Consider the following 12832-nt stretch of genomic DNA (forward strand, 5'->3'; position numbering starts at 1 on the left):
ATAGTGTTTCTAGCTTAGGAGTTCTAAGATCAAAATTAAATCTTGTACGGTTATTGTTGTATACCAGAGTGCATACATTTGTTACTGCATTACAGTATTTTCTTCTGTACTTTTTGAGTAGCACTTAATCTATGAATAATTTATCGTTCATACACACGTTTGAAGGCCTACAAAAAGCACAGCTCATTTTCACTGGACTTTACACCATGCAATGTGTGTTCTGTTTAAGGTTTTTGTTTAATCTACATCACATTCCAACTATTGGTGATATTTAGTATCTTTCAAAATACATTAGAACAAACACTTGCAAATAACAAAAACTTAAATTGGATATATTTGAACACGTGGTTTATGGCTTCTTCTTATTCCAACCTACACCCCCCAAATCTGTGGCTGTTCCAATCTAGCAGCACTGCAACCTGCTTGATTTACTCCCATGGATTCTTTTCTTGGCCATTCGTAGCCACGACCTTGATCAGGCAAGCTTCTCTCTCACCTTTACAGAGACCCTCAAAACCCAAACAATGCTGGCTATAAATTACAAACTCAGTTTGTTGTCATTCTCATCCATCCTGTCCAATAGCTGGACTTAAAGCCTTACATCTGACTGGGAGAAATGTGAGAATTTTCATGTAATTCTAAAATCCCTCTGGAATGAGTCACATCTGGTTTAAGGAGTTTCAGTTAACATACAAATTAAAAATATATTTTATTTCCACAGAGTAGGTGGCCTTAACCACTATCAACCTGCTATCTGTTCTCATAGATTTAGAGACCAGAATAATTAAGATGAAAGTGTCAACAACTTGGTTTGCTGTAGAGACAGACAACTTATACTTTAGAAATACAACACATGTTCCTGGATAAGAGTCCTCACTTCAAGTCTCAGGCACAGACCTCGTGTATTCAAGCAGTTTGATGTTGAAAGGTAACATAATGAGAACTAACAAGTCATGTATATTTCCTATAGTTTGGGGATGATTACAAATTGCTGAAAATTTGAGCAAAAGGGAGGGAATAACCAAGCAAGGGTTGTGCATGTGGTAAGGATTTGATATCTGGGACCCAACACTGAGATTAAAGAGATGTCGTATTTGGAAGCATGAGCAAATAAAATGTCAAAACTGAGTGATGTTAGTTTGGTAAAACTAACACACACACACACACACACACACACACACACACACACACACACACACACATACACACATCTTTAAAATGCCAGTCCATAACTGTGAGATTAAAATAGATGATTCTCGCTGCGGGATATCTGGCGAATACATACTGAGTTTGTTTTCCAGTGATACGCGTCCGCTTTGGAGGACTAATTAGCTGCATGGGTAAGCAACTGCATAATGAATCATTATACAGCGTTATCATTGCTTCTGAACCAAATAGGATGACCACTGATTCATGTGGACTATTTCTCTCTGTGAAATTTGAAAACAGCATTGCTTTGTAGAAACCTGTTACTTCCATCTATCAGAAATTATTACGTAGAGATCTCGATGGGAGAAAACAAATTCCTTTTACTGCCACCTACTGGAGAACCATGTCATACAAATATGTGACGTGGTAAGAAAAGCTCAGCTTTAATAGTTTGTGTACTGCAAACATATCCCGATCCCAGTGGTCCATTGAAGTGTCTGCGTCCAGAACTTGCTGTAATGATCTCTTCTGTTTATAGATGCAAGGTGGTGAAGATAAAAGTTAGTACTTTTCAGTGACCAAGGTTCAGTTTTATGGACAAACTTTAAAAGAGATTGAGGAAACGTAATTTTAGTAGTCCTAAGATTCCTGGCTATAATCCTTCCTAAAGAAATTTCTCTCTCTCTCTCTCTCTCTCTCTCTCTCTCTCTCTCTCTCTCTCTCTCTCTCTCTCTCTCTCTCTCTCTCTCTCTCTCTCTCTCTCTCTCTCTCTCTCTCTCTCCCTCTCCCTTTCCCTATCCCTCCCTCTTGCTCTCTCTTTCTCTCTTTCAATCTCTCTCCCTCCCTCTCTCCTCTCCTCTCCTCTCCTCTCCCCTCATTTCCCCTCCCCTTCCCCTTCTCTCCTCTTTCTTTACTCTCCTTTTATATCTGCTCTTCTGTAACTTATTGCTCCACTAACAAAGTAAACATTATTATTGACTATCTTCTATGGCCAAATATGTACACATGTATGTATGTACATAAGTATGTGCATAAAGAATAGAAAGCATATATATATATATATATATATATATATATATATATATATATATATATATATATTTACACTATATATACATATATGTACATATATATGAATGAAAGTAGGTTAAAGACCTACTTGAAATGTGTGTGTCCTGCTTGAACTCAGGGTCTTCTGCCTACTAGGCAAGTCCTCTGCCTTGAGCCATAATCCCCAGCCTGAAGACAGTTCTGTATTCACAAGTAAGTTTCTAGCTGAGCAAAAGTTCAATTTCCTGTCATTTAAGTAAATTATTGTTCTATTAACAAAGACAAGGCATTATTTTAGAATTATTTTTCTGTCACCAACCACGGTTATATAAACAAAAACTGTTTTTACAATAACGAGGGCTGGAAGATCAAAATCAGTGTTATGGAGAATGTGGTCTCTAGTGAAGGTCTACTTTTATCAAAACGGAGCCTTCTCGAGGTAGCTTCAAATTATGATGGTGGGGATGCAGTTCTCTGGGGGGCACCCTTACAAATGCTCTAATGCCATTTGTGACGATTACTCTTTAATGGCCTGATCATCATTCAAAGGCCCTACTTTCTACTATTATCTCCTTGTTGGTTTAAGGTTTCAACTCATGATCAGGGGTGGGGGCACAAATACTCAGACCCTAATCCTCAGACAGAAATCCCAGGAAATGGCCTGAACACAGTTAAAAAAGTGAGCAGGGAGGTACAGTTGGAGATATCTCTCTTTATATTAGACTCATTTGTGAAATTATCTATTTGTTTCTATGGGGGAAATTTCTTATCCAATGTACTGTCTTCTTCTCAGTCTAGATTCTTGTCCAGAATAACCACTTAAAATTTTTGTTCAGTTGAATTAATTTAAAGACATATTGAAAACCACCCTCATTCAACCGCTTAATTCTCAAGTATTTGTAGAGAAGCTCTTTTTCAATAGTTCTGTTTATTGAGTATAATTTTAAGAAATGGCTTTAAACCAATATAGTATAGTATTACATAATGATTATTCCAAAGCAGCTGATAAATAACAAAGAGGCATTACTGTGTGTGGTGGCATATATCTTTAACCCTGGAACTGGGGAGGTGTATCTGTGTGAATCTGAGACCAGACTGATTTACATAATGAGTTCTGTGACGACCAGCGTTATACAAAAGAGATGTAACTTTCAGTTTGTTTTGTTTGGTATGTGGAGATTAAAGATGCCCTTTAACCTACCCCTAAAGGTTTAGTTTAATCATCTATAAAATAAATAGATAAAAAATAATTATATACAAGAGTTAGTGCAGCTAAAAGAAGCCTAAATTTTCAATCTTTCCAACAATGTGTTGCAAAGTGTGACCACCCACAAGCCTACAAGTCGGTTTAAATAAAAGTCCCAGATCCACTTGCAGACCTACTAAGTTAGGTCTCCTGTAGACTATGTTCATCAACCTGTGTCTTTAGCAAGTTATTATGCACAGTTGACTGTGATAATCAGAGCCTGGAAATACACGATACATCTGATAATCAATGTGTTCATACATCTATTACCAAAATGTCCTCTCTTAACTCCCACCTCCTCTAAAAATTCCTCCTCCCATCTCCCAGGGAGAAGTATTTTGATGAAGATAAAACTTTTCTTTATTCTTCAAGCCTTCAGAAACTCTTAATGGGTGCCATTTTGTGATTGCTGTTAAAAGTTGAGTTGGTGCAGGAATATTTCCCGAAGGCTAATCTTTAGAAATTAGCTGTAATGGGTTAGGACCACAAACCCATACCACAGGGCTGTAACTTTAGAAACAACCTCTAAGTGATCTCCCATACGTATCCAGCTCTTTCTGCTGCAAAGGAAAGCATATAAACAAAAACTCTCTATATAAATGAGAAATGTGTATGTAAAACTCTGAGCACAAAATCTCTTCATCAACTGAGGGTAACTCTTCCCTGTTTCGCAATCTGTTGTCCTCTCTAAGCTTATAATGTGGCCTGGGATAATGCTCTCACCCACAGCTAGCACTCGTTTCCAAGCACATTTATAGAAATATTAATCAGAAATCTTACTAGGTGTGTGTGCTTTTGGCCCCTGTAGTTTGACTCTTCAAACATCATGCAGCCTGATTTCTGTGGGAGTCTGTTATAGTTAAACGTGGGCTTCGGAGACAGTTGTGGCTTTTCACTTTTAGATACTGGATACTAGAGATAAAGAAAGACAGGGTCATGATTTGAGAAAGGATGCAATGGGGAGTCCACGGAGGTGTTTCAAAGTGACCGGGATTTGATTTTGAGCTAAAGGAGCCTGGTTCCATGACAACAGCAATGTGATATTGTAATGGTGGATGGATTGGAATTGCTTTTGTTCAATCTTTAGGGAAAGAGATCTCAACTAGTCTAACATTGACCTGTATTTTGAGAAAATTGTTTCATAATGTTCAGGGAAATCACTTCTTCTCCTCTTCTCTGTCACCCTTCTCCAAGACCCTTGAGCCTTGACTTCTTAGGCTTCCTCACTCATGACCAAGACTCAAAATTTGAATTTCGGTGATCACCGTTTTCTCTTGTTTCTCCCCTTAGCTCCTGTAGTCCCTAACATCTATTTTTTTTTCCTCAGATATGAACTCAGAAGAACATTGGTGATTTGGAATATCCAGGGTGGTGTCTGAAAAGCAGATGCAACTAGTTTTACTGCTATAGCTTCATAAAGAATGGAAAGTGATGAAAGAAGTGGGGACACCCCAACTCTTTCCCTCTCCTTAGGGAACCCCAGCATGTTAGTCATCTAATGCTTCTCCCATCTCTTTTGCGACATGGTTCTTTTATTATTTTACTGCTGTGTTTCTTGGATACTGTTAACTGCTTCCCACCTTCCTTCTGTGTTCTTTCTTTGTTTGTTTAATGTTTTCCCATCGATCTGACACCGTTTTGTAATGTCTATGCTTAAATGTGTTCTTTATTTCCTCCAATCACAATTCATATATAACTGTGCATAGGGACCACTCATTTGAAGATTGGTTATTAGGAGCCCAGGAACTGGCAAGAGGGGAGCTGTCAGGTATGTTTCACGTGTAAAGCACACCCTTGGCTCTCCAGACGTGAAGTGAGAGAATCAAGACCTGGAGTTCAGCTAAGGCAGGAACAAGCCTCTAAAAGGCACATTCCTAGGAGTAGAGCTGGCCTGCCAGTAGCTAGCAGCCAGTGAGCTTGCTACTAAGGAAATTAAAACTTGAGCTAATGAGATGGCAGGCACCTCCTGAGATGAGCTGAAGGCACCCTATTCATTCTCTTTTCTAGGTATCTTTCCCTAAACAATCTTAAAGTTGTTTCCTATTTGTTTAGAAGCACAAGATTTGGAAGGCAAAAATATTTATAGAAGAGAAGTCAGAGGCAAACTCTTATTATTACACTCTCCCTGGAAATGTTCCTCATCAAAAACATTCCCTAGCATAGGTCACAGGAGAGGAAGGGGGTGTGTGGGGGAGACTCTGCATGGATAAGAACACAACCAAGATGACTCAGGTAGTCTCAAGGGGGATTTCTGGTGCGAGGGCATTATAATAAATCTGCTATTGGCTTTTTAGTATTAGCCTACCTCTTCCAAGCACAGAAGTATATTTTGAGGATTTCAGGTGTTGAGATGTCCTAGCTCTGCCCCCCACCCCCTAAATCTTGACCTGCTGCATAAGTCTATTTAACTTGGTCACCAGGAGAGTGATTGGAGGTCTCTGGATATTCCCTGGTCCTGGATAAACATTTAGGGTTACTTTACAGACTGGCACTCCAGCTCCTGATCAGATAGTAGTTTCTTAAGAATGGTGCCAGGTCTTGGCCGGAGGGCGAAACTGAAGGAGTCCTGGCTGGTTGGGAGAAGACACACGCAGCTGCAGGCTGCGGTGATAGGGACATTTCGGAATGAGGATGTAAGGGTGGAGAACTTGCAAACTTGTCCCCGAGCACCATGACGCTTCCTAGGAGGTCTGAGAGAGACCCCAGCAGGATGTACCCAGGGCGGTGCAGCTGACAGCCCCCGGCGGCGACGCGCGGCCCCTCTCCACCCGCGAGTGTGCACGCGAGCGGCGGGCGGCGGCGGGAGGAGGCGCAGGCGCGCTGCTCGCCCGTCTGCAGCCCCGCGCCGAGCGCCTCGTCTCGGGGAGTTGATGGCAGCACCACAGTGCGGCCGCCCGGCCGAGCGCACCGCGCAGCCACCCGCGGCTGCCTGCCGAGCAGTCGACATGTGGGGGGACTGGGGTGGGAGCGGCCGGAGCAGCGCCAGGGACCCGGGCGCGCAGCAGCCTCCGCTCGCTCGCCTGTCCTGACCTGGCTTGCTCGCCCCACCGAAGAATGTCAGCCAAGTCCAAGGGGAACCCCTCCTCGTCCTCCGCAGCCGAGGGACCGCCGGCAGCCTCCAAAACCAAGGTGAAGGAGCAGATCAAGATCATAGTGGAGGATCTGGAATTAGTCCTGGGCGACCTGAAGGACGTGGCCAAAGAACTTAAGGAGGTGAGAGGCGCGGGTGTGGGGGAGGGAGTGGGACTCCCCGCGCCCCTCGGGTGGGTTCCGGTCCCCCTTTTGGCTTGGGACTACAACATTTACAAACTCCTGGTAACTATGGAGAGATGTCTGCAGACCGACTTTCATTGCCCCGGCTACTCATGAGAAGAGTTGGAGCACTTTCTCTCTCTCGTTTTTTTAATCAGACAGAAATCAACTAGTGTTTTAATTGATGGATTCGATAGGTTGGTGGGAGGGATGGAGGCAAGCTACTGTCTACATGGGACTGTCAGTGGTGTCAGGGGAAGGGGTTAACTGGGGGTGTGTCGACCAGAAAAGACATGAGCATGGGCTGGCCAGAGCCAGTGTGATGCTCTTTGCCTGCCCTGCTGCTCCCCTAGAATCCTTTGGCATTCCGTCCCTGGCCTGGCAGCCCCTGGAAGCTGAGCTGAAGGGGGGCGGCTTCTGGGCCCTGGGCCAGGCCAGGGAGGGCACTGGGAGGGGGAAGCTCAGCTCCGGTTCTCCTCCCCTATTCTCAATCCCCACCAGAAAGAAGGCGACTCTGGGTGCAGACGGGAGAATGGAGCTTTGGGGACAGAGATGTCTGGGACTTTCTCACTTTCGCAATCCCTGAAGCATTCCCTGCCCTTTTCCAAATGTTTCCAGCAACTCTGGGCCTTCGCGCCACCCTGAGTGTCGCCATTCTTCACTTCCTTCCTTTAATTCTGTCACTTGGCATTGAACCTGAGCAGTAGTGCTTTAAAAGGGAGAGTGTACGTGTATGTGCGTGTGTTGCTTGTGTTTTGTGGTCTTGCCTCTAGCATTCTGGTTCTTTAGAACTGGAATTGTCTTCCCCTCCCCCACCAGTATCCGACCCCCCTCTGTACTCCTCCCTTCCCCACCCTGGTGAACTGGATTGGAAGAGGTGAGGTGTCCAGGTTGAGGCTGCATAACTTAGGCAGCCTCAGTGGCCCAGGGCCCCAGTGAAGGCTAGCTGTGCTGGAGGTGGGTCGCATTGTCAACCTGGTTGCCTCCAGTGGCTGGGGGAGCTGGTGGCGATGCCCAGAGCGCTGTTTCACTACGGGGTGGGCTCCTGGTGCTGCTCTTGGTGTCTGCAGTTCCAGATGCAAGAAGGCAAACTTCTTAGGTGTTGGTGGTCTCCCAGGAAAGATAAGGGGACGGGCAAACATAGCCTGAATCTGAAACTGTAGCTTGGTTTCCAGAGCCAAGAAGGAGGAGATTTGGGGCTGTTTGGATGACTGGCCGCTGGAGATTATCCTCCTGTCATTTCCAGCCCCAGTGTGAGGACTCTCCCTGGCATTACCTCTGTGTCCAAAAAAACCTGAGTTTGTGATCAAATTCAAAGCTTGTTAAGAAGATCTATCGCTTGCCAGAGCTGCTCTGCCAGTGCCGAGAACCCATTCCTGTATGTTTCTCTGCAAACAGAACAGGATTACAGCCAAGGTCCTGAGAGTGGTGGTGGATAGTGATGGGTCAGGAAACTTGTTTGTGTTTGCAGAGTTCTCCTAGGCTTGTTTCACAACTCATTGGCAGATGCAAAGGTTATGCACTGCAATCCAAGGCTAGAGATGTTTCTTTGTAATGCTTTTACTTTCTGTGTTTGGTAGTTTGCGTTTTCATTTACAACATTATCGTGATTCTAAAAATGAACAATTTAGATGAGTTCCTCTGGGCACACCCTTGTGTGTGTGTGTGTGTGTGTGTGTGTGTGTGTGTGTGTGTATTTAAAATAGTGGATACCGGAAAACATTAGCACTAAAGGGTATAGATTGTTTTGTTCACAGGGTGAGACTAAGAAAGATAGCCAGGCAAAATTCTGCCTCTGTGGGCCATAGTCATGTGTCAGGATACAGGATACTTACTCTTTTGGACAGAATAACGCAGAAGTCACTACTCACGTTCTTGTTTATTACTATTATTATTATTAGAATTTCAGGCCATGAAAATATACAGGAAAATGTCCAACCTCTCTCTTGTTTTTGGCTGGAATTGGAGATATGAATACAGGAGTCTGATGGTCTTTCAGTGTACTCATTTTTTTTTAAATAATATATTTATGAGAAAAAAAACCCCACATACTTCTTAAAGGAATAGAAATGCAGCAGAATAGATGGAGAGTCTTGACAGAGGAAGTGGTAACATCTTCTTTTGATGTCTTGCAAGATTTCATTCACCACCAAGGCCTATTTGGGTAAAAACTCAGCCCAAACCTGAACTTTATGAGTGATAAATGAGTATTTACGATGTGATTTACAACTGACTTGGTTGTGGACATCTTTGCATATGGAGCGTATATACTAAAACTAAGTCTCAAAACAGGCTATTTATATAGGATGAATGGGAGTTATTTCCAGGACAATATTTATAGGGCATGTTTAACCTATGACATCTTGCACTTGTGCAGTCTTGATCTGTTTTGAACAATAGAGCATACCCGACTAAGCATGTCTTTCATGAAGTGAGAGATAGAACTGATAACTTTTGTAAACTCTACAAAGCATGTTCATTCCTCTACCCAAGACTTGTACATATAAATGTTGCAATTAATATATTAATTGTGACATCTAATATTTTGACAGTTCATAATAATATGTAAAATTTATACTTTATATAAATTATTACACTCAAAATTCAAATTCATTTATTGATAGTACTATGCTTTTAAACTATAATATACCTATATAAATTAATAGTACATGTTTATTAACTTGGAATAATTTTGACCCGGAGTTGTCGATCACTACGTTGTATTTTTTACTCCATTTTTTAAAATTTTAATTACAACTTAAAATTTAAAGATTCTGCCTTTTACTTTTGTACAAATCTCACCAGTAAGACTTACTTTTTGGCTGGGCAGTGGTGGTTCATGCCTTTAATCCCAGCATGTGGGAGGCAGAGGCAGGCAGATTTCTGAGTTCAAGGCCAGCCTGGTCTACAGAGTGAGTTCCAGGACAGCCAGGGATATACAGAGAAACCCTACCTTGAAAAACCAAAAAAACAAAAATGAAACAAAAATAAAAACAAAAAACCCTTACTTTTTGTTTAATTACTTTACTATTTTTGAAAGTAAGGTATACTTGCATCATTTCCAGATCCCTCTCCTTCCTCCCATCCCTCCCATTTAGTTCCTCCTTTTCTCTCTCTTTGATTCATGACTGATTGTTTTAATAGTAGCTTTTTGAATCCAGATAGGCAGGATAAATCTGATCCCTGTACTAGCTGTTTGAAACACTTAATGATTAGTAAGAAAACTCTAGTGTGTTCAGTAAAAGGAGTCCTTGTATCCTTTTCTGATTCATTGTTTAATAGTAGTTATTTAATCCATTCTAATTGAATTGACTCTTCTTAAGAGAGAGGTGGGATTTCTAGAACACCCAAATGCAGTTCATTTGACCTCACAATTGAGTAAAACCTCAGTACAACGTAAGACTTTCATAACCTAAAATATGGCACTCTTCATGCATCCTTTCCCCACCTATCATGTCACAAATTTGACCCTTACTAAATGAATAACTTTTTCAGGCTCAAAATTTTACTTAGGATGTATTTAATCTACCATTAAACATCAGTAATATCAAAGTCATTATGGCTTTCACTGGTTACTCTGACTGTTGATGTAAAGAAGAATTTGAAGTTGTTGTACCAATTCATACATGTCCATTTATAAATCTGTACTGGTTGTGCACTCAGGAGTATGGCATCCTGTGAGTGAAGAAAGTGTGATGGAGGAAGGCATTCAGATAACAACTTTAAGAAACTTAAAATTTATCCAGATTTCCATGGTGGATGTAAATGGATTGGTGTATAAGATGTCACATATTTACGTGTTGTAAGTAAATATTTGAGACTTCCATGAGGAGGACCCAACATAGGACTCTCCCTTTGAAATAGGTATACGATTTGAAGAGGTAGTTAGGAAATGGCAAAACAAAATGCATAATTGGGATACATATTTAATTCCTGTTGTGATTTTTACTAATTAAAAAAAAAGTGTTGGTGAGATTCTTGAGTTTAAAGAATAAAATTAAGCACATTGGTATAGCAGATGTTTGTGATCAAATTTTCACTAAGAAGAATAGAAATAAATCTACTTTTAAAAACATTTATCAAATAATTCAAAATGCTGGTAATTGTGTGTTACTTTAGAAGATGGAAAATTTGGAACATTTTGCATTAAATGTTTATTTGCGGGAATCTCTCATTATCAGTCTTGGTTGGTTTAGCTGAATTATCTTTTTGTTCAGACTGTTTACAGCCTTGAACTTTTCTTGTAACATCTCATTGCTTTAAATTTTGTCGCAGCACTATTATATGAACGAAACAGAATTTAACCTGCTATATGTAACATTTATGTTTATATCAGATGTGTGCTTGTGAGTAGGTGTCATGGAGGCAAAATAGAAACGGTTCTGTTGTTAGTGAGCTAGAATTATTTCATGATTGGATTTCACAACTAGGCATGTAAATGGAAAGTACCTATCATTTTTCTTATATTCCATAGAAAAGAAGAGTACAACTTAAATAAAACTTAGAATATTTGGAAAATCCATATGACATTTATTGAAAACAGAATTAACAATGGTCAGATATTCCTGCTTTGGAATGTTCTTTCTTTTAAGAAAGTATTATGTTATTGATTTATGTTTATTGTGTTTTGGCTATGTGTGTATTTGTGCACCTTGGAGGCCAGCAGAGGGCATAGGATCTCTTGAACTTGGACTTATAGATGGTTGTGAGCTAACATGTTGATGCTGAGAATTGAATTCAAGTCTGTTGGGAAAGCAGACCGTGCCTTTAACCACTGAGCCATCTTGTAAGCCACACAATGGTCTTTCTGATTGACTTATCTGCTTGAAGTTCTGTAATTTATTGCTCTGGGAAATCCTACAGTATTTTTAGTTAATGAGCCCATGAGTATAAAAGGCATTATTAGAACAAATTATAGGGAATGATCTCTGCAGTATTTTCTAAGTTCTAAAATTATGTCTGAATGGAAGCCAACAGTGCACTAAATAGTAGGAATCACTGTATCCTTTCTACACTACAGTTTACCTTACCAAAACTGAGATGAACTTACTAAATGTTAAAATACAATTACCAATTTTTTCTTCTTAAATATGGTGCCTTAGAATGCTATTGAAAAAAAAATGATTCTGTGATCATGCAGATAGCTAATAACAAGCCCTTAACCATCTCTCTCTCTTTTAATGAATTAGATCATTCAAAACACAGAGGACCATCTGGTAAGAAACTGAAGAAGCCTTAAAGTCCTAGTGTGCTTCAGGCAACAGTAAAGTGAAAGATAACAGAATCGATGTAGTAGGTTTCATTGCTACCTGGATTGTGTTTTTCTACATTGCTGTTCTGAGGATTTCAAATATTTAGGTCTAAGTATTAGGAAAAGTGAAAGGGATACAAACCTGAGCTACACATACTACCACCCTACCCAAAAACGAGATGACAGGGTCTTCTTATGGAGCTAGTTCATAAAACAGTTCACAGGCAATTTTTGAAAAGTAGGTGATAAAAATAGAAACAGACTTATGATTACATTCTCATTTAAAGGCTGATAAATGATATCAAGATATCAAGCTGCCAATGTAAAATTAATGTACAACAAAGGCTACGATTATTTTAAAGAACATCCTTTTCTTATTTCAGAAATTATGGTGTCTTGTACAACATTTAAAAAGATGCCTCAAGATCAACAATATGAACTGACCAGTACCACACAGAACTGTGTCTCTAGTTGCATATGTCACAGAAGATGACCTAGTTGGCCATCAATGGGAGTAGAGGCCCTTGATCTTGCGAAGATTATATGCCTCAGTACAGGGGGAATGCCAGGGCCAGGAAGCAGTAGTGGGTGGTTGGGGAGCAGAGCAGCAGAGGGTATAAGGGACTTTCAGGATAATATTTGAAATGCAAATGAAGAAATATCTAATTAAAAAATCTCAACAACAACAAAAAAGAAGATGCCTCAAATGAGAAGAAAAAGCATATTACTCAGAAGAAGATAATAATAGACAATTATGAATATTTTATATTTTTTCTTTTTTTAAATTTTTTTATTATTATTTTCTTTATTTACATTTCAAATGCTATCCCAAAAGGTCCCTATACCTCCCCCGCCCCTGCTCGCCTACCCACCCACTCTACTAC

The 12832-nt window shown here is 40.5% G+C and overlaps 1 protein-coding gene across 2 annotated transcripts in view; it reads left to right on the forward strand.

Moving 5' to 3' along the window:
* The first annotated feature begins 6282 nt into the window (after positions 1–6282).
* Positions 6283–12832, forward strand: part of Prr16 (proline rich 16) — a 294901-nt gene continuing 288351 nt past the window's right edge. For both annotated transcript variants that reach the window (XR_003845290.1, XM_021214787.2), the window contains exon 1: positions 6283–6658. Coding sequence is in view for 1 of the 2 variants with exons in the window: in XM_021214787.2 (XP_021070446.1) it covers positions 6500–6658 (159 nt within the window). In the remaining variant the exon portion in view is untranslated. The remainder of the gene's footprint in view (positions 6659–12832) is intronic.

The sequence above is a fragment of the Mus pahari genome, chromosome 15 (genome assembly GCF_900095145.1).
Source record: "Mus pahari chromosome 15, PAHARI_EIJ_v1.1, whole genome shotgun sequence".
Classification (NCBI taxonomy): Eukaryota; Metazoa; Chordata; class Mammalia; order Rodentia; family Muridae; genus Mus; species Mus pahari.